This window comes from Labrus mixtus, chromosome 9 (genome assembly GCF_963584025.1).
Source record: "Labrus mixtus chromosome 9, fLabMix1.1, whole genome shotgun sequence".
NCBI classification, from domain to species: Eukaryota; Metazoa; Chordata; class Actinopteri; order Labriformes; family Labridae; genus Labrus; species Labrus mixtus.
Window position 1 is genome coordinate 14,519,461 of NC_083620.1, and position 23,747 is coordinate 14,543,207.

General features: G+C 40.2%; 1 protein-coding gene across 3 annotated transcripts in view; it reads left to right on the plus strand.

The window, feature by feature from the left end:
• The window catches only part of LOC132980338 (F-BAR and double SH3 domains protein 2-like), a 61,227-nt gene that overhangs the window by 31,589 nt on the left and 5,891 nt on the right, over nt 1-23,747 (plus strand). The window contains exons 9-19 of one of the 3 annotated variants that reach the window (XM_061046414.1): nt 3,851-3,973; nt 4,394-4,489; nt 5,720-5,794; nt 10,652-10,768; nt 10,863-10,967; nt 16,638-16,727; nt 16,980-17,042; nt 21,674-21,808; nt 22,186-22,269; nt 22,489-22,666; nt 23,272-23,492. In XM_061046414.1, coding sequence (XP_060902397.1) covers nt 3,851-3,973; nt 4,394-4,489; nt 5,720-5,794; nt 10,652-10,768; nt 10,863-10,967; nt 16,638-16,727; nt 16,980-17,042; nt 21,674-21,808; nt 22,186-22,269; nt 22,489-22,666; nt 23,272-23,492 — 1,287 coding nt within the window. The remainder of the gene's footprint in view (nt 1-3,850; nt 3,974-4,393; nt 4,490-5,719; nt 5,795-10,651; nt 10,769-10,862; nt 10,968-16,637; nt 16,728-16,979; nt 17,043-21,673; nt 21,809-22,185; nt 22,270-22,488; nt 22,667-23,271; nt 23,493-23,747) is intronic. The other 2 variants (XM_061046415.1, XM_061046416.1) reach the window with 2 other exon arrangements.

Consider the following 23,747-nt stretch of genomic DNA (forward strand, 5'->3'; position numbering starts at 1 on the left):
CATCTTAGACGTAGCCTCTTCTCTGTGTTCATGTTAAATTACATTCTGCAACATAAGTTGTGACACAGAAGCCAAATCTCTGTCAACCCCCAGGTTTCTTTGAGCAGTGGTAGGGTGCAGCTGTTTGTGTGTTTGTCTTTGACTTTTCTGGCACAAGTATCAAAATACAGAAGAAATTAGACCATGATAGTGCGCGGCTGTGGCTCAGTTGGTAGAGTCTTACAACCGAAAGGTCGAGGGTTCGATTCCCAGCTGAGCAATGTCAATGTGTCTTTGGGCAAGACACTTAACCCTGCATTGCTCCCGCTGCTTTGGTGGCGGTGTATGACTGGATTAGTGTTGTACTTACTCTCTGATGTATGTCGCTTTGGATAAAAGTAAATTGTAACATTGTAACATGATACATAAACGGGGTGCTGGGTGCTAATTCTGATTTAAACACGTATGAGCCATTAAAACTGTAATGCAATGAAATAAATGTTTGAATTCTTCTGTTCTAGTTATGATCCAGTTATCATACACACAAACTAACAGACTGCTCTGTAAACAGACAGACACACCTCAGCTACTGTGACGTCAGTCTGCTGAGTGATGCTGATGTCATCACTACTGTTATTCTCACACTCACACAGACACTCACACGCATACAAACATCCAGGTTAGATGTCATGGTTGTTCAGACAGTCATGAGTCTCAGACATGGCTGACGGGAAAAAGAAAAAAAAGTCAGCTGTATTGTGTCTGTTTATTTGTCTTGTCCCTCCAGACCATGAAGAAGTAGCATTTATATTCAGATAAAGTGAAGCTTGTTAATGTCCCTATCCGTTTCAATTTGCTTGGTGCAGTTGCCTTCTCTCCCTCTCACCCTTCACATCATCTTCCTCTGTCTCCTTGTTTTGGTTTCACCCTCACCCATACACGTGCCTTAGGCGTGTGCGAGCATCTATACTATGAGGCCATTGTGAATAATAGATCCTCAGCGACAGAAGGACAGGACTGCAGGGAAATATGCACATACACAAATACATGAACGCAAACACACAAAGAAATAAGGGACATCGCTAGAGGGAAGCAATCTGCTCATCTCATCTCCTCTCTCCTGCATTTTCTTCAGATGATGTGTTTACAGGTCCTCACCTGAAAGTCACAGATAACAGAACGGGGGGAAAAACATCTGCATCACAACACAATTTTAAAAAACGTCTTTCTTCTTGCACTTTTTGGCTCCGTAGAGATATGTCAAGAAATAAATAAAGCAACATCAATAGCAGACATAAGAATAGCTACAATATGCTGTAACAAATCAGAACAACCCAGAAAACACCTGAGTGTTTAGTGAAGCAGCAGAACTAGGTTTTTCAGCTTCCCCTTTAGTTCTTTTAGCACCATTTCCATTTCAAACAACGTTGTTTTTCTCCTGATAAATATATTACAACAATAAAGGTTTATCAGCTCTGTTAAGCTACACTTCTGTTTTAGACACTGAACCATCAAGAAGAGATGATGAACTGACTGTGATAAGTGCCACAAACATACTATTTTAAATGTTTAACAGATATTAGAAATGAGGGGACTTGTAAATGAAAGCCTGGTTTAAATATGAGCTTTACTTCACAAGTGTTCCTGTAGGAATAACATATATTCTACGCTGAGAGCTACTGTCCTTGTCAATGCGACAGTCATAGTGAAAAGGACAACGGAGGGAAAGACTGCTCCACATCGCCCTCTGCTGTTAGCATGTGATGCTCCAACAACTGTCCATCTTTAAAACCTAACACACTGACACACATACCATTACTGCTTTCCTGCCCTGTATGGTCTACTGAGCTGTACTTGTTCAGGTGGATGCAGTCTTTTAACACAAAACACACACACACACACACACACACACACACACACACACACACACACACACACACACACACACTGAGCAATAATATGAGTACGGGGCTTTTTCTGGAGGCTGACTCACTCCATTACAACACTACCCTAAATGGATGGAAGAAGGAGGGGAGGAAGAGAAGAAAGGGGGAGGAGGAAACAAGCAATATGATGAGGGAACGTTCAGGGAGAAGTCGGCAAACAACACTCCCTAAATGACATAATTTCCTCATCAGTCACCCATTGTTTTCAGCCCGTGTTGTGTGTGCAAATGGTACATTTGGGTGTTTGTATGCATATTTGAAAAGATGTGTATTTTTCTTTTTTTTTAAGTGAACAGATGTCTATGAAGTGAGCTCATGTGTTGGTGGGTGGTTATAGACTTGGTGTGAGACATCTTCTGGTCAGCTCAGAGTGAGTGTAGGTTCTGGAGAGTGTGAGCTTTTCGAAAGTACTTTGGCAAGAGGAGGGAATGAACGTCTGAGTATTTCAAGGTGTATGTGTGTGTGTGTGTGTTTTGCAGGCTCTGTGTTTTGTTGAATTGGAATCTGAACCCTTTCAACTTCCCCTGCAGCTGTTAGAACACCATCCAAAGAATACTTCACACACAGACACAAACACACAAGCCCACAGATTTTTTTTGTCTCTGTCTTCCATACTCATACCTACTAATAACTTTCATTCCTCTTCAAATGCTCTTTCTTCCTCTCTTAACTCCTCTCCTCTTTCTCTCCATTAGCCTCTCTCTCTCTCTCTCTCTCACTCATTCCTCTCTGTCTGATCTGTCTGTTTGGCAGCTTTGCCTACACTTTGGCAGCACTACCCCAGCTCCCCATAGAAATGCTGTTCATTTGGACTGCATACTTCATTAAAATGTCTTTATATCGGCCCCATCAGAAAGTCTAATGATAAGAGCTGTCAAATGGAAACATCTGCTCGGTCTTAGTCCTTCCTTTGACATTCTGCCTTCTTGCTCCTACACTGCATTTTAGATCCCTCCCTCTTTTTTTCTGTTATTTTTCTTTCGTTCTCTTTTTAGTTTTATTTAGAAAGTATGTGCGCTTTGTTCTGCAGCATTTGGAGACATAATATAAACCTTAGGAATGCCTGGGAAGCTGTGAGGTGTCTGTGTATATAGAAAGCACTTGACTTCAATTCATCACTCTTCATTTTTAACTGCAATTTAAACACCTGTGTAGCACAGACTTTTCACAGGGCACCCATTGATCCTCACCTTTATGGGTGTCTTTGATTCATTCGGCTGATTAGACAGTCATGGTGGCTCATGAACTGGGAATTATATGATGTCCCAAAAGTGTATCGTCCAATATGAAATACAGGGCAAATTGTCCCACCAATAACTAGTGTGACAAAACTTACAGGAGAGTGATCGAGCTGTCAGCCAATCACAGCCTTCCTTGGTGAGGATTAATCAGGCAACATAAGTGAAAACACCTGTGTGAGTAGACATTAAGTGCAGAGACAACATGAAGGCCCAACTCTTAACTATTTACTTCGATGTTTTGTTTTGTTTTGTTTTCTGATTATCTGTACTCTCGTTATAAAACACATTATCAAATTGGAATCACTCATCCAGTGGCTGACAGAGAAAAAGTGTTGAAACTTTAACTAAATATATCTGTCTTGTTTTCAAAGCCTGAAGGTAAATGTGTGCTAGTCTCAAAAACAACAAAGCAGGAAGGATACAGCCATTGTTATGGTTAGGCTTCCAGTATTAAAATAGTTGAAGGTAGATGATTTCTGGAAGTTTGATGATGGAAATAAAGATGTTATCGTGCACTGTGGTATGAATTTAGGTTCACTTATTCTGTGTCCCTTCCTCCTGTCTCGCTCTTTCTTGGTGTCTCTTCCTTGTACTCTTGACTTTATTATGAAGGATTATGGAATTACACTAATATATTCTTCCCTGTCACCCTTGGTCCCTTCTCTATCTCTCTCTGTCTTCCAGGCTCTGGATGGCAGGATCTATGAGCATGTGAAAGACTACTTGGTATCACTGTGTCGGACAGAGCTAGAGGCCTACCAAGCCACACACAACACCTACCAGTTCCTGTTGGACAAATCCACCAGGGTGAGTCAGATGTACTGAGAGACACACAGACCCGCTGTACTTTGGTTAGTTCTTGTTAGAGTTTTGTGTTTAAATACATTTTTTTGCCATCGAAGAATAGGAAACATAGACATTCTGAGTTCTTTTGTTTGAATTAGAAGCTATTTTGTCTTACCTGACACAGAAGGGGAAATGCACCCCTAACAGTGATGACGTTAAAGTGATGCTTTGAATTTCTAAAGTTCTAAACTCTGTATGAAAATGAAGTACTCACCCATTGTGGGCTTAAGATCGTACTGTATTGTGTTTGTTGTTCGCTCCATCACAGTAAACAGAGGCTGTGGTCAGCGCAGTTTCTCTGATGTCACAATGGATTCCACTATTGACAAGCTCTCACTGCGGGAAAAGTGTCTTCACAATCTTCTTTTGTCTTCTTTGCAGATAATACAAGAGTTCAACCAGCAGTTGTTCATGCAGGAGAACCCAGTGTTTCACAAAGCACACGACTTCCAGTTCCAGCCCAGTGAATGTGACACGGTGAGACGCACATAGTTAGACAAAAATCCACTGTGTTTATAAGCATGCACGTGATGCCCCGGGCTATTGAGCTTAAACAGTTTGTTTTATAGCTTATACTGTTAGTATTTGAACCTGTTCACACAGAAAGACAGTCACCCACCCACACACACACACACACACACACACACACACACACTCATATATACCTCATTTACCCACCCCTCCTAATTTTCTGTCCCTTCCAATGTTGTATTTTACGTCTGCAGCTGAAGTCCTCAGCTCGTCTCAATCTGTTAAATCTCCGAAAAGAATGAATTTACCTCATAATCTGGTGATTCTGAAGAGAATCCCATTAATGCATTCTGGAACTTGAGATTTGCCAAGCTGGAAATCAGAGAGCCAAAGCTCTGATCATTCTTATTCTCAAGAGAGATCTTTGTCTCTTTAGTTTCTAGCCCTTAGAGATGACTTTATGTTCACAATTCAGGAAGGAGTAGTGTCTGGGAACAGCATGATAGAAGTATGAATCTACTCTGTGTTCTGATTAAATGTTTCTGCACTAAATGTTTCATATTCTTCTGGGAATGTTTCTTTATAGTCCAAGTGTCTTTTTATCATTTACATAAGAAGACTAGGAAAGAGCTATACACGCTCAAGTCCATTTATATAAGTTTAACTTAGCTTTTCAATTGTCAAATTAAGCTCTTGCTGAAGTTTAAAAATAGGTCTGATTGCCGTAAATCAATGAGTGCCTGTGTGATCATAATGCAGCAGAGGGAATCATAATGTCTCACCCCTCTGGGGTCTTGTTAAGTATTGCTGGCTAAAAAGAGATGTTCCCAGTTGACTATGTTCCTACTTCCTTCAAATCTATCCTTTCTCTTGTGTCTGAGTCATTCTGTGCTCTTTTGTTTCTCAAGTTCTTTCTTTCTTTCTTTCTTTTCACTCTTTCATTCTCACTGTGTTCTGCCAAATATACTGTCCCTCTCTAACTTTTCCTTTTTATTCCATTTAACCTGGTGTTATTAACGTACTCTAAACCAAACAAAAATCAGCTTTTCCTTCCCTTTGTCTTCCTAATCCTGTTTAACCTCTGCTAACACTTTCCCCCTACAATTTTTTCCATTAACCCCCTACCTGTTTTTGTGTGTCTGTGTGTTTGCACTGCTGCTCTTGGGTGTGTGGGTGCATGGTTGCTTGCCTACGGGTATATGTGTTTGTGTGTGTGTGTGTGTGTGTGTGTGCCAGACTCTGAGTTCGGTGCAGCAGTTGGTGGACATTGAGCCGTCGCCCGTCAGTGCCATGAGAATGACCCTGGCACAGGTAGTTTTAACCGTTGATAGCATTCCCCATGTTCATCGCTGAAATAAACCATGGATCATCGTCTGCGTTCATGTCCATGATTATCTTTGCCCTCTGTTCTGGTGACATTAACTTAAGCATGTTCTGTAGGAGCTGCTTTGCCTAACAAAGCCTTGACAACTTTTTGAATAATGCACACTGTAATGCCTGGCATAATGCATGTTTTACATTCTGCACGACACTTGAAACATGTCTATCACTATGTACTTATGTATACATACCACTGAGCATTTTCATCACTTATTTGTAACTATGCTTTTATTTTTGTGCAGGCACAGCCATCATTCTGATATATGATCAGTATGACACACAGTCAAAATAAATCAGACTTCATGATTTGATTACATATTATGTTAAAAATGATGACGTTATAATAAGCGCTGGACAGATTTCCTTTGGTTGACCTAACCCTGATTAGTCAGCTAGCCAAATATTTACATCCTGACTGTCCTTCCCGGTAACCAGCATGGCCACATCCCTCTTCCTTAAAAAAGGCATTTAGCATTTAGACTTCTTTAACAAAAGAATGAAACCTTCTTGTCAGCTCAAAGTGCAAAATCAGCCGTGAGATCCAGCAGCCAACAATATTATTTTCATGCATACTTTATATTTTCAGTCTGCTAAGTACCATCACTGCCTTTTTCTCTGAATTATCTGTCTTATTAGCTAGCCAGAATAAGTGATGTTCATTGATTGATTTCGCTCTTAACACCAATGGTATCTAAAATAAAAAAGAAGAAATGGCAGCACAAGAGTAAAAGACAAATAATATAATGGACATTATAAAATGAATAGCAGAGATACACACTAATTTCCAATTTGACCGTTGAACAATAACCTTTTGCGTTTGCGTTTTTAATTCCTTCAATATCTTGGTGATATTTTTCTACTCCCTGTTGTGCTTAAAGTCTTGATTGTAAAACAAAAACCACTAAATTAATTCGTCAAATAGTAAAATAAATGGCTGATGGCCTAGAGGTTAGCTCCGGCCCCATGTTTGAAAGCTTTCATCTTCCAATCGGGTTCAATTCCGACCTGTGGCTACTTTCCTGCATTTCATTCTGTATCCCCCGATTTCCTACTGTATCCACTGTCCTCTCTAAAAAAACAAAAGCCCCAAAATAAATCTTTAAACAGTAAACAAAAAAAAAAAGCAAATATGAACAGTAGTCTTACTTTTTACAGTAAGCTCTGGAAACAGTGGCGTTAAATGGATTTCTGAGTACTGCTGTTTTGTCAGTGGCTTCACAGCACTGTCAATGATGTCATACTGTCATGTGTTGGTGAGCAATGCTGTCCCAGCACCAAATGACTCATCAGATGCTGTTACATCATCTGTTGAAATATCATTGCAATATCATTGTCCTCCCTTAGATGAATGATACAAATGTTTTGGGTGTGCATCATTTTTATTTTCTCCATTCGTAGTGAGTTATGGGTCATTGCAGGCAGAATGACCGCCTCTGTATGTTTTATTTTTTATTTTTTATTTTTTTTTTTGCACTTGTTGTTCTGTTGTGTTTTAACCCTTCTTAGCCACCACATCAAATCAGCCAGCGTATGAGAAAGTGTAAGTATTGTGTGAGTAATTAAGACAGAAATGTTAAGGAAAAATGTTTATTTTTTTCAGAAAGCGGAACCAAATGAAACTGAACGCTATATGAAACTCAAACCCTAATCACCTACATTATTTTAATGATTCTAATAAGTCTGATCCAATGCATGCAGTCGCTGAAGTCAGAAAGTTAGGCTGCCTCTCTGTCCTACTGGAAGGTGTGCAAACATCCTATAGACTCCTCCTGCTGCTTTAAAAATAATCCATTAAATCAGCTCACATAAGTGTGATACAGGTGCTGTTCAACGTGATGTATTATATTAAACAAGACAGCAGTATGTCCCTGCAAGCTGTGCAGAGAAATCCTTTTTTAGCACACAATAGGAGCCTATGGTATTTGTGAAGTGTTAAAAAAAAAAAAAAACTAACTGGGACAGACAGTAGAAGCTTCTCACTGTGGCAAAAACATAATTGGGATTTGTGCTGTTATTTGCAGTTCTGAACTAAAGCATGATAGGAACAAATTCCAAATAAGAAAATGTAACATGTCTGAAATGAATCCATACGTGTTTTTTTCAACTTTCCTACCACCAACATACCTGTACTTTCATTCAGACAGACATCTAAATGTTGAGGCTGTTGATTCTCACCTCATCATCCCTGTGGTTTCACAATAACACAGTTGACTCTGCAGTACATTCAATGACTGTTATTATGACAGTAGAGGTTGTTATTGAAGTACAGTGAGATCACTGAGTTCAATGTGCTGTACTTCACATCTCTCTTAGCTGGCAGGCAGACTGGCCATGATTTCTCCTGTTATCACATTTCAAGTAGTAGCCAATGGCCCTTCACTGTGACCCTGATTTAATAAAGACATGTTTGACATCGGTACATTTAGACATTTAGATCAAATTAACAGAGGCCAGATTCACTAACGGACCACACTCCATCATGATCATTGCTATTAAAAATATAGTTTGACATCTTTATTGCATCTTGTTACTTAATGTCCTTTATATACAGTATGCTCACACTTAACCAGCCTGGCAGCTGTTTCAAGAAGTATGTCCATTTTCACATTTCCCCCAACATGTACACACTTGCAGACCACTTTAAACCATCTCTTATTTACTGTGTTTACTCTAGTAATAGTACACAAATAAACTATCTAGGCTGAAATGAGTTGAGCTCCCTCCCTGACATGTCTGTTTAGAGCCACCGTTTAAATCTAGTTTTTCTGCCTCCCTGCTTTACCTCCCCACCATACTCCCTCGCCTGAGCATAATTAAGCTCTAAATCTCCCATGTAATACTCTTAGTTTCACACCTATACTTAGCTAGATTTATGCCCTCCTGTTACTGAAGCAGCACATAATTAATAGATGGGATGTGCATGGAAACCATGCAATTAAAATACTGTGTCAGTTAGTGAGGCGAAAACACTTTTAATATCAGAATATGGGAACTCCAGCCTCTCAGTGAAAATGAATGAATGGACATGCAGAGACTCATGTTGGTTTATTAGAAAGGCTTTTCCTGCATGAATATTTGCTACACTGATTTTTTTCTGTTGCTAACTTTAAAACATGATTGCCAAGAAATGGTGTTTTTTAGAATTCACCGAAACTATGAAAATCTCTCCAAGAAGAGAGGGATGTTAAAGGAAGAATGTGCGACATTTTACACATAAATACAGCAGAAAACAAGTATATGCTAAATGTCTCTCTGAGTCATGACTGTCTACAGTGAGTGAGAAGTTTGAGTCCCGCCAGCTGTATTGTTGTCAGGCTGTGTTTACATCCTGTTTACATGGATGGGACGGCCTTGTGAATAAAGCTGGTTTAGTCAAGGAATAGACAAAAGAAGATAACATAGTCTACTCACTGCTTATTTGGATGTAACATAAGTGTCTTTTTATCACGGTCATTCCGTGTCAATTTATGTGCAATATGAAGCTACGAGCTAACTAAAGTGTGCTAACATTAGCCTAACACAACAATGCAGGACACAGGCAATTGCAGCTCAAGCAAAGGACAATTTTGTCCGCCGCTTGTGCTTAAAGGTGCTTAATTATAATGCGTTCTATTTGATAACTCCTTCTTGTGAACGCGAGTGGAGGGGGGTTGGAGGTGTGACGCTGCAGGAGAGCGGAGGTGTGGCCAAACAGCAGTTTGTTTTGGTTTCATGCTGGTGTTTAAGGGCGACATCTACTGGATCAAAAAGTCGCACATTCTTCCTTTAATAGCTTTTTTTATTCGATTTTAGATTACCTTAAGTAAAGGTATGGTGGTTAAATTAAATGATTCAGAAAAAGAGAGAAAAAGAAAGAGAGAGAGCTTTATAAAGATGATAAAATGAAAGGAGAGCAAGGATGTCTTTCCACTTTCATGAAGCAGTGTCATCACAACACATTAGACAGATAATCATATCAGGTGCATGGAAATCATCCTTCTTTGTGTTCTGTCCTATTCATAAAGTCTCAATGTGACAACCCTGAACCGAAGTTTCACAAAAAAAAAACGGCTGTTCCTTTAAAGCCATGAACACTCGGCTGTACCGCTCGTTTCTTTCTAGAATTAAATATTCATGATGAATTAAGCAACGTTAATCACTCTGTGTGAATTTGACACTGCCTTGGCCTGTGTGACTCTTCAGGGCTCGTTGATATTGAAAGGAATTTGATTGTGTTCTTAGTTCAGCCCAGTAAATAATGCAAAAAAAAAGGACATGCAGATATCTCCAACATGAAACAGGCAATACTTCCTCACTTCTGAGGAGAAAAGCATCTCTGTGACACCCATGTACTCATGCTTAGTTGTGATTTTTAAACACCCTTGACAGAAAAAAGAAAATTCTACCATTGTTGTGAGTTAGTGCACATTATAGCGATGATAAAGTAACAGTTTTGAGTATAAAAAAAACATTAGACAGGACTGTTGCCATTCACTTTCTGCTCCCTCACTAAACATAGAAACACACTCAAGTACATATATATATTTGCGCACTCATGCTTCTTCACATGTGGTTTTAATAGCAGCCAATTCTCTCCCAGATGATAACAATAGAGCGTCACATGCTGTATTCATTATGTGAGAAGAAAACAATCTTTCTCTCACACTATCTTTAGCTTCATTAACAGCTTCTGCATATCACACACCTTGTGTTATTGTCGACAATGTTCTTGTGTTTCCCCTTGAGTATGTTTGTCTGCCATGCTGATGTCTGCCTGTGTGTGTGTGTGTTTGTTTTTGGCTTTATTAGAGTCGTCAGCTGGAGTCAGAGACGGGGACGACAGAGGAGCACAGCCTGAACAAGGAGGCCAGGAAATGGGCAACCAGAGTGGCACGAGAACACAAGAATATCATTCATTACAAGAGAGTAAGATTGAAACACACACACATGCATATATGTGTCATATACAGTAACCCACCTACGCTATTTCTAATCAAGTGTTTGCATGTTTGGTTTGAAGTGTTTGGAGGAGTGTGAGAGCCACGGCCTGCCCCCCACAGAGCAGGGCAGGCTGGATCTGGAGCTGAAGATAGAAGACACCAAAGAAAGCATGCGGAAAGCTGAGGTCAGTCCACATTTCTTTCTCTATTAATAGTATGCATGTTCTCTCTATGGTCAAATTGATTCTTCTTTCTCCTCTTAGAGTCCACAAATGTTTGCAGGATATCCTTTTGATACCATGCACAGGATACATCATTTATTGGGAAGGGGTGGATTGATGCCTCCTCTCTTTATGAATTAAGAGACGCATGTTTCTTTTCCGACAAACTTTCATCAAACAAACCTGAATATTCAAGGGAACACAAATTCACAACGGCACACCTAGTCTACATGAAAGTTATTATTATCTTTTCTGTATGAATTGTGGTAGATTGAAGAGTCCTGTCTAACATAAAAAAACATGTAACAAAAGCAACCATGACCTATGTCAACCCAAAATATTAAGCTAATAGAAAACATTTCAATCATCCCTGTTTCCTCTCAAAGTGCCGGAGTGGCCTGTCGCTGCAAACAGAGAAACAATAGCAAATGTTTTTCCTTTACTTAGTTTCCTGCTGTAAAATCATTGCAGCATGAGCTGAGCAAACACACTCTCTGTGGCAGCAACAACATCAAATTCTCAACCCGTCCCACATTTCCTCTTCCCAGCACTGTTTGGGCTGATTGACTAATTATTTGGTAAACATTTAAAAAGCTAACGGCAGCATTGGCATGCAGCCCTGCTCATGTCCGCTGAGGCAGCAGGGTGCAATTAACAAACATCGATCAATACACCTTTTAGAGTGCAGGAAAGATGTCAAACCATTCATGTTATTTTGTTTATTCTTATCCCCAAAAAAACCCCATGAACCCCCCTGCTGTGTGTGGCTCTGCTGCACTCTTGTCAGTTGTAGATTTAAACACATTTCTTCAGCGGTAAATCTGTTTTACAGCTCATGTCGGTTTATTGATTTAAAACTCTGACTCGATTTTTTTGGGAGATATCTTACACTTGAAGCTCTTTCTCCCCTAACCTAAGGCCTCTTTGTCATCTTCTGTTCATCTTCCCTCTCTTTGCCTGGCTGCACCTCTCTTCACACAGAGATATCTATCACTGATGCATTGATCCTCACAGATTAAACCTTTCACACACTGAAAGGATTCATTGGATCATCCTTTCTCATGTCAACTGTGTTTCTCATTTAAAAAAAGAAAAAAAAGTCTGTAACATAGCTGCTTTGCTTTTATATCACTGCTCTTTACATTTAATTCTCATCAATCTTTGTTGAACTCATTCTTTTCCTAATGCAGCCTCTCTCTCTCTCTATCTCCCTCTCTCTCTCTACTTCCATTATCATCAGGCTTTCATATATCTGGCACCCTCTGCTGTCAGGTTTGGTCAAAAAACAATTGTTTCACCCGCTGTGTGAGCACTGTGAAATGAATCTCCTTTTGATCATTTACTTTTTGCAAATGTTGTTTAAATATATCATATCTAAGTGAACTTATTTTCATACGTAATTATGTTGGTATTTCAGTGTGATTTACAAAAATATTTGAGCAACACTATCACAAGCCTGTGATCTCACTTTCTCCAAGAATACATAGTGTGTCTTTTCATTGCAAAGTTCATGTGACCTTACCACCTTTTTTTTCTTCACACCACACCCTCTCCTATCCTCTCTCCACTCCCACAGCATCCATCTGATACTCTTTGCTCTTCCTCTCCAGCATTACCTTGAGTAAGAAGAAGAAGATGAATATTTTATGAGCTCATTTGTAACAAATGGCTTCATCACAGAGCTCTTATCAGAGAATTTTAAAGAGGAGGTGAAGCAGTACAAAAGACCCTGTTTGACTACAGCATTATCCGGATAATATCCTTTTCTTTTTTACATTATATCCCAACTTTGTCTTATACACATCTCGCTGCAGCGATTTCAACACCGTGCTAGATAGAAAAAATTAAGCTAGGCCTGTATTAAGAATGAAATATTTGAAGTGAAAACAAAAGCATACACAGTAAATCTCAATTTTCTGATAAGCATTTAAAGCTAAAGTACAGAGGGTTGCTACAGCCGGTAAAAAAAGACTTGGTCTCCTTTACTGATTTTTCATAAATTGCATAATTTTCTTGTGAGAACATCTTAAATGCTTAAAGGGCCAAGCAGGTTTCAAAATCAATGTTCAAAGTCGATGAGATGTCGGTGACAAAAATGTGATCACTGTTAACTGCAGATTCAGGTTTTATCTACTTTCAAGAGGCGCTTAAATTCACCCAGGCCTCTCATTTGATATTCTTACTGGAGTTAAAGTAAAGTCAGCAGGTTTCCGGTCTCTTCCCACAACTCTTCCCCTAGATATTTTATGGGCGCAAGTAGTCGGGAGCATAAACATCAACGCTTTGAATCTTTCTTTTTAAGAACTTGTAGACCTGTTTATGAGACTCGTGGTTTGTTCCTTAAAGATATACATTATTAAGGACAGGGAGGTGTTTGAATTAATGCACACAACAAAACACAAAAGTTCTTTGGACTGGATTATGTTCATGCTGTTATGGCTGAAGAGAACGATGGCATTTTATGTCTTGAAATATGGTCAAAGAAGTTTTTATTTGCAGTACAAAACCTAGACTTCAGGTGCTTTCACTGCTATTAGGACATGTATTGTTTTGTTTTTGCCAACGATAAAGGAAAAAGAAGAACAAAACTATAAGAAAAACAACAGTGTATTTATTTCATACCTTTGAATTGATTTTACAGTGTCGCAAAGTGTTAAATGTTGAATATAGAAAGACTTAAATTGATAGTCGTGTTATTGTGCGCTCTCTCTAGATGCTTTTTTTCCTGAATGATTGATACAACACAGTATCCTAAAGTGACTTGCTTTAACAATGCTGTTGAACTACTTTAATGATATGGATACTAAAATCTATATTACCATGACTAAGTGAAGTTGAATGGTAGACTAGCACTGTGAGCTCTACTGGAGCCTTTGATATTAATAAAGCAAACGGCATTGAAGATCAAGATGAGAAAATGCTTAATGCACACGGTATTATCTGTAGGACATACTATTTAAATCATCTCATTTTCTTTTCACTCTAGTTGAATCACTTCTAACAATTGCTAATTGATTTTCACTGAGAGATGGGGATATTTTCACTGAACATCCTGCAGATGAATTAGAAACTGAATTCAAATAATTAGAACTATTAAATAATAAGAATTTTCTTTTTTAATTTTTATAAAACTGAAAAACACACTTAAAGTTGTCTTTGTAGATAGAGCCCTTTTGTTTTTTAGAAACAGTATCTTGAGGACACTTTCACAGCAGCATTGATATGTGTTGACGATCAGCCTCTTCTCTGCTGCTGTTCTCTTCTAAAAAAGTTCTTCGAGGATGAGAGAGGGACAGCAGTCGAGGCTGTCTCCATACTAATGAGCTGTTGAAGGCTGTTGCTGCAGACAAACTGGCCTCATTTACACGAAGCATCAAAATCCTGCAGACAGACGATGCATCGACTTAGAGACAAGAATTTGCTCCAGGACACAATGCAGCACAGGCAACAAAGAAACTAATAAGAATTTGAAAATTCATTCATAATCTAAGCAATGTTGTTTAGTGTTGGCATGGTATTCTCTGGGGGGGGGGGGGGGGGGGGGGTATGGAGCATATTATGGGCTATTAAAACCCAGGGCACTTATTGAAACTGTGCTGTTAAAACACCAGTTACATATTTGACATAGCAGTACCTAACACACAGCATGGAGCTGTTTTATAATCTTTTAACTTTTCTTTTCAAATGGATGTTACACAGTGTGTGTGACCTTGGTGTTCCCTTCAAGGTCAGCTGTTATCCTTTGAGCTGCCCAAAAAAAATCCCCATGGGCACCTCATCTAATGGACTAAAACATCTAATGTCAGCGTACAGGGGAGTCTGGGTAAAAAAAGAAAGAAAAGATGTGTCCATGGTAGAAAATAATCTATGTTTTCTTCCTGCAGCATGTCTGTACCTGTCTGTCTCTTCGTCTGTCTTTCTGTCTGTTTTAGCGAATAGTGCTGCCTCTGTCAGTCAGAGGTTTTACAGTCCATCTACCAGTGATCCGTTTTCACACCACCGGCTGCTTATTGAATTGATTAAACTGAAGTGTGTTCAGCTGCTTAGATGGGTGACTGTGTGATGGCTGTTGTTTGGAATTCCTCAGCTCTTTATGCCTTTTTTTTATGGCCAGACAACAACAGCCTTTTTAGGTGCCTTCAACCTGAAGGAATAAAAATGGAGGCACTTACGAAGTCGTTACTGATCCGAGCTGAAAAAGTTTGTCTTCACAGTGTCTTTACCTTGGTGAGATGGAGCTATAATCTACCAATGTGCTCCGTCAGCATCAGGGAGAAAGGAGAGAAGAGGGTAATGGGAAGGGAAATTGATGAAAATGATGAGAGAGTAGGGAAAAAAAGAAGAAGAGAGGAACAAAGATGAAAGAGAGTTGAAGAGGCGAGACAGATTGAACGTTTAATCTCAGGGGTTTCCCCCACTGGTGGTTATAGCCTAATCATCATATTGTCTCATTGGGGAAAGAACACTGCATGTCCAGTGTTCACAGCTCCCCAAAGAAAGTACAGCAAGTTTCAACAATGAACCATTTGAATGAAGCTGCATGTGATATAAAACAACTCAAAGGCCTAATAATGGTAATAAATGAAACTGTTGTCTGAATAAGATTTGATTTAAAGAATGCCTATAATGTGCAATAGCATTATAGAGAGATGCGTCATTACTTGAGAGGTATTATATGTAAACAAGCAATGCTTTCTCACTCAGAACGTGTATATTTTACCTATTGGATAAGGGCAATAAAAAAAAAGTACGATACTCTGGCTTTTTCACCATTTGATGGTCAACGAAGATCAAGCTAGTCATCAGCTACCCTTAGATGAATTGGGTGCTAATAAAGTGGTAAAACAATGGTTTTTGGATTCATGTGGGACATTTGCAAAACTGATATTGTGTAGACATAGAAACTGTGTGTTATACCTTATATGCACCCTTTTACATGTCTATTTTAAACTTCACTTTTTGCGATCCCATTTACGGTAATTCTCACACCTCGCAAGCCCTGTGCTTTCTGTATCTAGTGGTGTCTGGTATCACCTTAGGTATTATTATGGCCAGACTGCACGGTGGTACAATTGTTAGCACTGTAGCAAGAAGGACAGGAGCCTTTCTGTGTGAAGGCTGCATGTTCTCTGGGTGCATGGATGGGTTCCCTCCGGGTGCTTCTTCTTCCTTCTACAGTCTAAAGACGTGCTCGTTAGTTGATGACTCCTGAATGTGAGTGTGACTGGCTGTTTGTATGTCAGCGCTGTGAATAACTGACAACCAGTGCAGGGTGTCACTCCCCCAGTGACAGCTCCCAGTGGGACAAGCGTTAAAGATAATAGATGGATTATTTTGGCTACTTGTCTTGTTTCAGCATCATGACTGAATGGTTTATTGAGTATAAAGACAGCTAACCCCAGCTGAAACTTTTGCAGTCTTAGGACCAAATTAACTGCAACCATTGTCGTCTTAGTATCAAGGCTGGTTACGGCTCGTTTGGCACAGTGACTCTGTCAGAAAAAGAGCTACTTTGGTGTCCATAGGTCCCTGTTTGAATAAAAGTACAGGAAAAAAAATGTTCTTTTACAGACTGATTTAAGAAAAACTGATACTTATATGTTTGTCTTCACCTCCCCCTCTCTTTCTCCAAAGACAATAAAGCTAAAAGCTGAGGCTCGCTTGGACCTTCTGCGCCAGGTGGGGGTTGCTGTGGATACCTGGCTTAAGAGCGCCATGAACCAGGTGTGTTTCACCACTGGGTGTTTGAGAACATAAAAACCTATACAGATTCTGTGTGTGTGTGTGTGTGTGTGTGTGTGTGTAAGCCTGTCCCTTTGTGTGACTGGTAAATGTTTGTGAGTGCATTCATACATGCAAGCCTTTCAGTATAATTTCATGCATGACTTCCAGTTTTATATTGTGCCGTATCTGTGCGAGTGTGTCTGTTTGCAACATGTGTATAAACCCCACTCACTCTCTCTGTGCATGCTGTAGGTGATGGAGGAGTTGGAGAATGAACGTTGGGCCAGCTACACCTCCCACGATCCCTCACTGTCGGTGAGACACCTCCCCTCACTGTGCGTGCGTTGCTGTTTTCTGGCCAAGGCATCCGAAATGGTTCTGTTGACAAAAAAAACAGAACATTTATTAAAGAGTAACAAAACCCCCAGACCACTTTTTTTTTTACGGCTGAAAACCTGTGTACGGGTATGAAGTAGTGTTGTTTACTAAATGGGTTCAAATCTAAAAATGTGCATAGCGACTACCCTCTACAGGTTGAAACCGGCTATTGCAATTGAATTTTTCTATTGGCTGATCTGGAGGCAGGTGACATACGTGGTACCAGCTTTCATCACCAAACCCTTTAAAAAAATCACTTCTCAGCAGTCGCTGCCTGTGCTAACAGTTCAAACTGATTCGGCTCTGGACCGCCGTGGTCGTGACCCACAGGAGACTCAGGAGCAGGAAAGTCCTCGGCTTTGCTGTCGCTTAAGTGTCATTGCTGCTCCTTGAGTCGTCGCTCATGGCTTCAAAAACTTGCTAATCAGTTAATGTGTTTGTGTGTGTTGCATAGTCTGTATATGTTGTTGCGGCGGATGTTGACAGCATGAAGGAGTCAGTGGGCATGTCTTAACTCCCCCCCCTCCCCCACATCCCCCCAGCCCTGTCCATGTTGATACATTTTTTTTTTAAATTACAGGGGAAATCCACTTCAGTCGAAACTCTGGGGTTTAGTTACCCTTTAATGAAATTTGAAACCATTGGATGTAAAGAGAAGACAAAACTTTGAAAATAAAATAAACTATATGAAAACTATATTAAAACAACATTTCTTAAGTTCATGCCCGTTGACGCAACAGTTCCAAACTTGGCTGGAAAAAGCTCATCTGAAACTTGAAATCAGATGTAGGATAGTTTCTTTTCGCCCCTCAACAGTTGTAACTGATGGCTATTATATGCATGGTGGCTTTCTTTTACCCACTTCACATGAAAACCACCAGACCACTGAATAGTGTCACTGTGTGTCTCTCATACATTTACTATGGGCTCATGTGTCTTCATAACCGTTTTTCTTCCTGCCCTTTAAAAACACTGCACTGGATTCAGCCCTCTCAAGAATAGACTTTAAATCTCAGGTTCTGACTCATAATCACAGATTTTTATTTCTTTATGACATCATAATAAGTGAAAACCACCCGGCTCGAACACACTCCTCCTGAAACATTACTTCCTGAATGATTTAAACTGCAGGATAATTGACCTCAGCCCCGCTGCCTAATCATGTGTCACTCCAGTTGAAGCCTTTTAAAACACACCACTTCCCCGCTGGAATACTGATGTAGTCTTTGAGAATTCAATGTTTTTTTTTCATCATCACCCCTTACTTTAATAAGATAGACTGAGTACAGATCCAAATCCTGAGGGAAGCATTTCTTTAATCACCTAAAAGTGTTTCTGCATAGACCACAGGTAGTTCACATCGTCCTTTTTTGGTTTTACTGGCAGTAGTAGAATATTTTTCTTTTTTTAAAATAGCTAAAACTGACACTGGAAATTATTTAGTTGAGCTGATTGACAACACTCACAGTTCATGATGCTAAACGTGCAGCCAAAGCTCAGAGAAAGTTAGCTTAGCAAAAAGACTAGAAATGGGTAGAAAAAAACACCAAAGCTAAAAAGTCACACACTGCCCACTACCTCCATAGCTCATTCCAATAAGTATTATTGGAATGAGCTATTCTTTCCATTATATATTCACATTGTGTTTTTAGTGCATTTATGTGTATTTCTGGTATTTTTATATCTCCTGAGAGAATAATTAGAGGAGTGTGTCTGTGTGTGTGTGTGTGTGTGTGTGTGTGTGTGTGTGTGTGTGTGTGTGTGTGTGTGTTAACAGGTCTAAACATAGTCTGTCTGCTATATTGCAAGCACTTGACACTCAGCTCACATGGTAATGCAGCATGTAGCTAACACCAAAAAAAGAGTGTGGGGGTGGGGTGGGGGGGGGATGATAGAGACAGGAGGTGTGAGAGAAAGTCTGTAGAATGAGGGGGAACAGCATCTAGTCAGCGATAATAAAAGGAAAGGATATTTGAGGGTGCAGAGAATAAAGAGAGTGATGAGAGAAAACAAATGAAGAAAGAGATAAAGAGAGAGAGAGTCAGCTTAGAAAAAGAAAAGGTGGTGTGTTGTGGAGGGAGCAGCATGAGAGTGAGAATGTTGGAGTTAAATAAGGGGTGACACATTGTGGAAAAACTGCAGAGAATATACTCTGCCGTATACACATGTTTGACTCAGGCCAATCCTTTTTACCAACCAACATATTGCTGATTTAAGAGAATTTCTGGTTTTGATAGTGTGTTTTGTGTTATCTTGTGTAGGTTATGTCATGCCTTATTTATAGGACAAATCAATTGGAAACTAGACTTACTGAATATTCCTCCACCTGGTAGGAAGAACAGACCAGGAGGCACATTGAGGATTCAAACTTATCAGCTTTTGGTTTTATTTGGAGTGTACTGGAGCCGGTACACTCCAAAGCAAGTGCAAAGAAGTAAGGATTATAAATAACAGAGGAAACGAAGAAGGAGAGGAAACGAGTAGGAGGGCTTGTAACAGCAGTTTACTGATTCGCAGGAGGCAAAGAAGTGAGTGATGGTCAGAGACAGAATCAAGAAAGCGTGTTGAGATAAGCACAGAAACACACGAGAGCAGGAACCTTCCCCAGCTCTCTCTCTCCATTCCACTCAACTTTATTATTACGACTTTGAAATACTGTAAGCCAAGAACCCCTCGAGTCTGTCAGGCAGCCACCGCCTTCATTACAATATCACTTTCACAGTTATTACCTCCAGGACCAATAAAAATCTTCTGTAGGTCTGCACAGGCTGTACACACACTGAGATGTATTCTTTCTGATATTTTAATGGGTAATTACTGAAATTCATGCTGGTCACTTTAACTTCAGGGATAAAATGGAATTGGCCCAGTGGCAGTGAAGCGTTCTTTGAAATCAATGAAGTGAAGTGGATCACAGTGACGTAACACAACAAACCGTAAAAGACAATTCATGCTCTGTCAAAGCCTCCAAGTTATCTCTCATGCTTTGTCTATATCACTTGATGTTTACAATATATCTTAGTTCACTGCACAGGTAGAACAGGATCATTGTGTGTTATCTGTAGGGAATAAGCCTGAGTACATCTGCTGCTATCAAGCCATAACTACTGTACTTTATATTTGAGTGTATGTGACTTTTAAAAAACCCATACAAACTCCAGCAATGGAACAAAAGATGTGTACAGCGTTTACACGACCGGAAATAAATAATCAACCATCTGATGGACCGCTGCAGACATATCTACAGACATATCTACAAACATCCATGTTCCCCAGATGATGAATTACACATTTAGTTGATTTCTGATGTTTCCTCTAGGATCTCCAGTGAGACACTTTTAAAACATTTTGAAATGCTTGAGTTTCGACCAATAACCATCGAAATAACAACACGCCCATCATTGTGAGCCTTGCTTTGTTTTTGTACTTATTAACAAATGTTAGCATGCTAACAGGCTAAACCAAGATGATAACATTGTCTTTAGGAGCCTGTTAGCATGCAGCTCACTTACCATAACTTACAGTATATATGCTGATCAACAGAAAAAGGCTGATTTTATTATTATTAAGACTTAGAAATATTTACGTATTCTAGATTTCAGACATTTTGGTAACCATCCTCAGTGTTGAGCTTTGGTAAAAATGTGTTTAAGGGAACACCTGAGGACAACACCTGAAGGTTCTTTTTTTTGTTCTCCAGAGAATTTAATCTTATGTCTAAGAGACCAACATGTGATTTATAAATCTCACGTACAAAACACGCACCTGTTTTGTTTCTGCGCTGGTGTAGAGTTTACCGTGTCAACAGCAATCTGATGACTAAACACAATGACTTAGGGATGGATAAACACACTCACACACACACACACACACACACACAAACACATGCACACTATTGTTATGGTCAGCTCAGCTTGCTCTGTGTGATGGATCTTTCTACCAGCTCGATCACATGACCTTCATATAAGCCAGTGAAATTCTCAGGGAACAAAAGAGGGCGGGTCTGGATCGTATGAAACCTTATTCTCTCGACACCTGTCTCTAAAAGCTTTAGCACCCACACTGAGCAGGACAGAGACACTGAGGCAGGAAGACAAGGTAAGCATGTGCTATGGATTAAAGTGACTCTTGGTAGAGGAGAGAATGGTTACTGTTTCTTGATTAAAGTAACAGCAACTGGTGACCAAATGCTCAAGAGGTGGTGGAAGAAGAGGTTGGGAAAGATACCACAGCAACAGGGTGAAAGGTAGGAGTGGTGAACAGTGAGGTTAACAGCAAGCTGTAGCCAAGGCCAACACAGGAAGTGATACACAAACACATTGCAGGTTATATAGATGGCAAAAAAATATTTTTTACGAGTGTTTTGCCAAACTACAAAGACAAGTATTTTGGATGTAATGAGTAAAAGGTGATCGACCTGAGCTCAAGTCATTCCTCTTTTCTTTATTCTTTTGACCAAACTTTTCACTTCTGAAGTACCGGAGGCTTTTTACTCTGGTGCATTACCAGTTGAAAGGTTAAAGTCATCAAATACTTGTGATTGAAATGCTTGTGTTTGTGTGTCACAGGGCACAGTGGACCTGGAGCGTGAGGAAGGCGAGGAGTGTGAAGAGAACATGGAGGTTTTTGACGACAGCAGCTCCAGTCCTTCGGGAACCCTTCGGAACTACCCGCTGACCTGCAAAGTGCTCTACTCGTACAAGGTATTAACCGACACACAAACACTGACAAAAAAAAGATACCCTCTGCAGTTACCTGCAAGTATCAAATGTCTGCAGGTACTCGCTCGACAAAAACACACAATAGTCACACGCTCGCATGTATTCATGTATGTCCTGAAATGACACAACTTTTTCAGAAAGTCAGTTAAATCTATCCTGTATAAGATTTTCTTTGCCTTACTGTTTGAATATCTCGCCCAAAGAAAGAATACGAATACAACATGTGAATCTACAGAATGTTATGTGTTATATATCTACTGTATATCTTGTAAGTCATGTTTAAACATTTTTTAAGAGAACCATTTTTTCTGTCTCTCTCTTTCTGCCCCTTCCACTGCTGATTTGTCTCTCTCCCCCAGGCCTCTCAGCCAGATGAGTTAACCATCGATGAGAAAGAGATGTTGGAGGTCATTGAAGATGGAGACATGGAGGACTGGGTCAAGGTGCATTGATACACGTACACACACCTGTATTAATTACCAGTACAGATGCAACGACAAACAGATTTATTTCATGCGCTTTGTATTCTTGCTGACTTTTGTTTCACACCTTTTGTGTGTGTGTTTTTTCTCCTTCCCTTAATGTTGTAACCCTGCCTTTTCCTAACACACTTTGCATTGTGTGTATGTGTGTGTGTGTGTGTGTGTTGTGTTGTTCTCCAGGCCCGCAATAAGACCGGTCAAGTGGGCTACGTCCCAGAGAAATACCTGCAGTTCCCGACCTCCAACAGTCTGCTGAGCATGCTCCAGTCTCTGGCCACACTCGATGCTCGATCACACACCTCGTCCAATTCCACCGAACCGGAGCTGCACTCCAACTGCGTCAATGGAGACACTAACAGTGAGTACGCTGTAAACCAGGCAAGTGGTAAATTGTTCTTTGAAATGATTAAACCACGCGGCGGGAGTTTTAGTAAAAACAAGCTAGCTCAAGTTGTGCCACGGAAATGAGTTCTTTCCCTGCCTAATGAGGTTATTATGTGCCTCTGATTAAGCACTTTTTGTCTCTCCTGCTCTGCTGGAGCTGCTGAGTGTTTATTTTGTAAAGATGGGTGTTATTAGAGTAAGCAAGTGTGGGGTTTTCTGCCCCTGGTATGCAAGTTTAAGAAGCAGAGACGTGAGCAAAGCAGCTGAAAAAGAACATGCCAAAGGAACAAAATACAGTATTTCTCTTTCTCTGAGCTAGAGAGCTCATGATATGTGTCTGCTCTACCGTAACTCGCTGACCAAGCTCACTGGGAAAGTACGGCACCCACTTATTATTACAGTTATGTTATTCAGTCTTCTCTGTATCTCCCTCTCTGCAGCAGTGTACATCATTCTCTTTATGACAATGAAGGCCAAGCAGACAGGAGCTACATTTCCCCTAGAATAATGATTCCCTCTATGCATATCTTATAACTCTCTGTCTCTCTCTCTCTCTCTTTGTTCTTCTTCTCTCTTCAGCGATGTATGTCCGGGCACTTTACGATTACGAGGGCCAGGCGGACGAGGAGCTCTCCTTTGCGGAGGGAGCGGTAATCCGTCTGCTGAATCGTGACACTCAGACGGACGACGGCTTCTGGGAGGGGGAGCTCAACGGACGGGTGGGCGTCTTCCCCTCCGTGCTGGTGGAGGATTTCACGGAGAACGGGGAGACCAGTGGAGGAGTGGCAGGTGACATACAGGTATGACACAGGTGCAGAGGGATATCTGTCACTGATATCACACAAATTAAGTTGAAAGTTGCTGAAAGATGCATTTAATTTTGAGGGGAGGGACAGAAATGAATCCCACATAGGTAACACACAGACATCCAGTGCGTCAGAATAGAGTGTAGTCTACTATGCCACCACCCCTCCTCACTCTCTTGAGTGTTGTGCTGTAGATCTATCAGCAGGGAGAGTTCACAAACAGTAGATCAGAAAAGCCGTGTTCCTGCA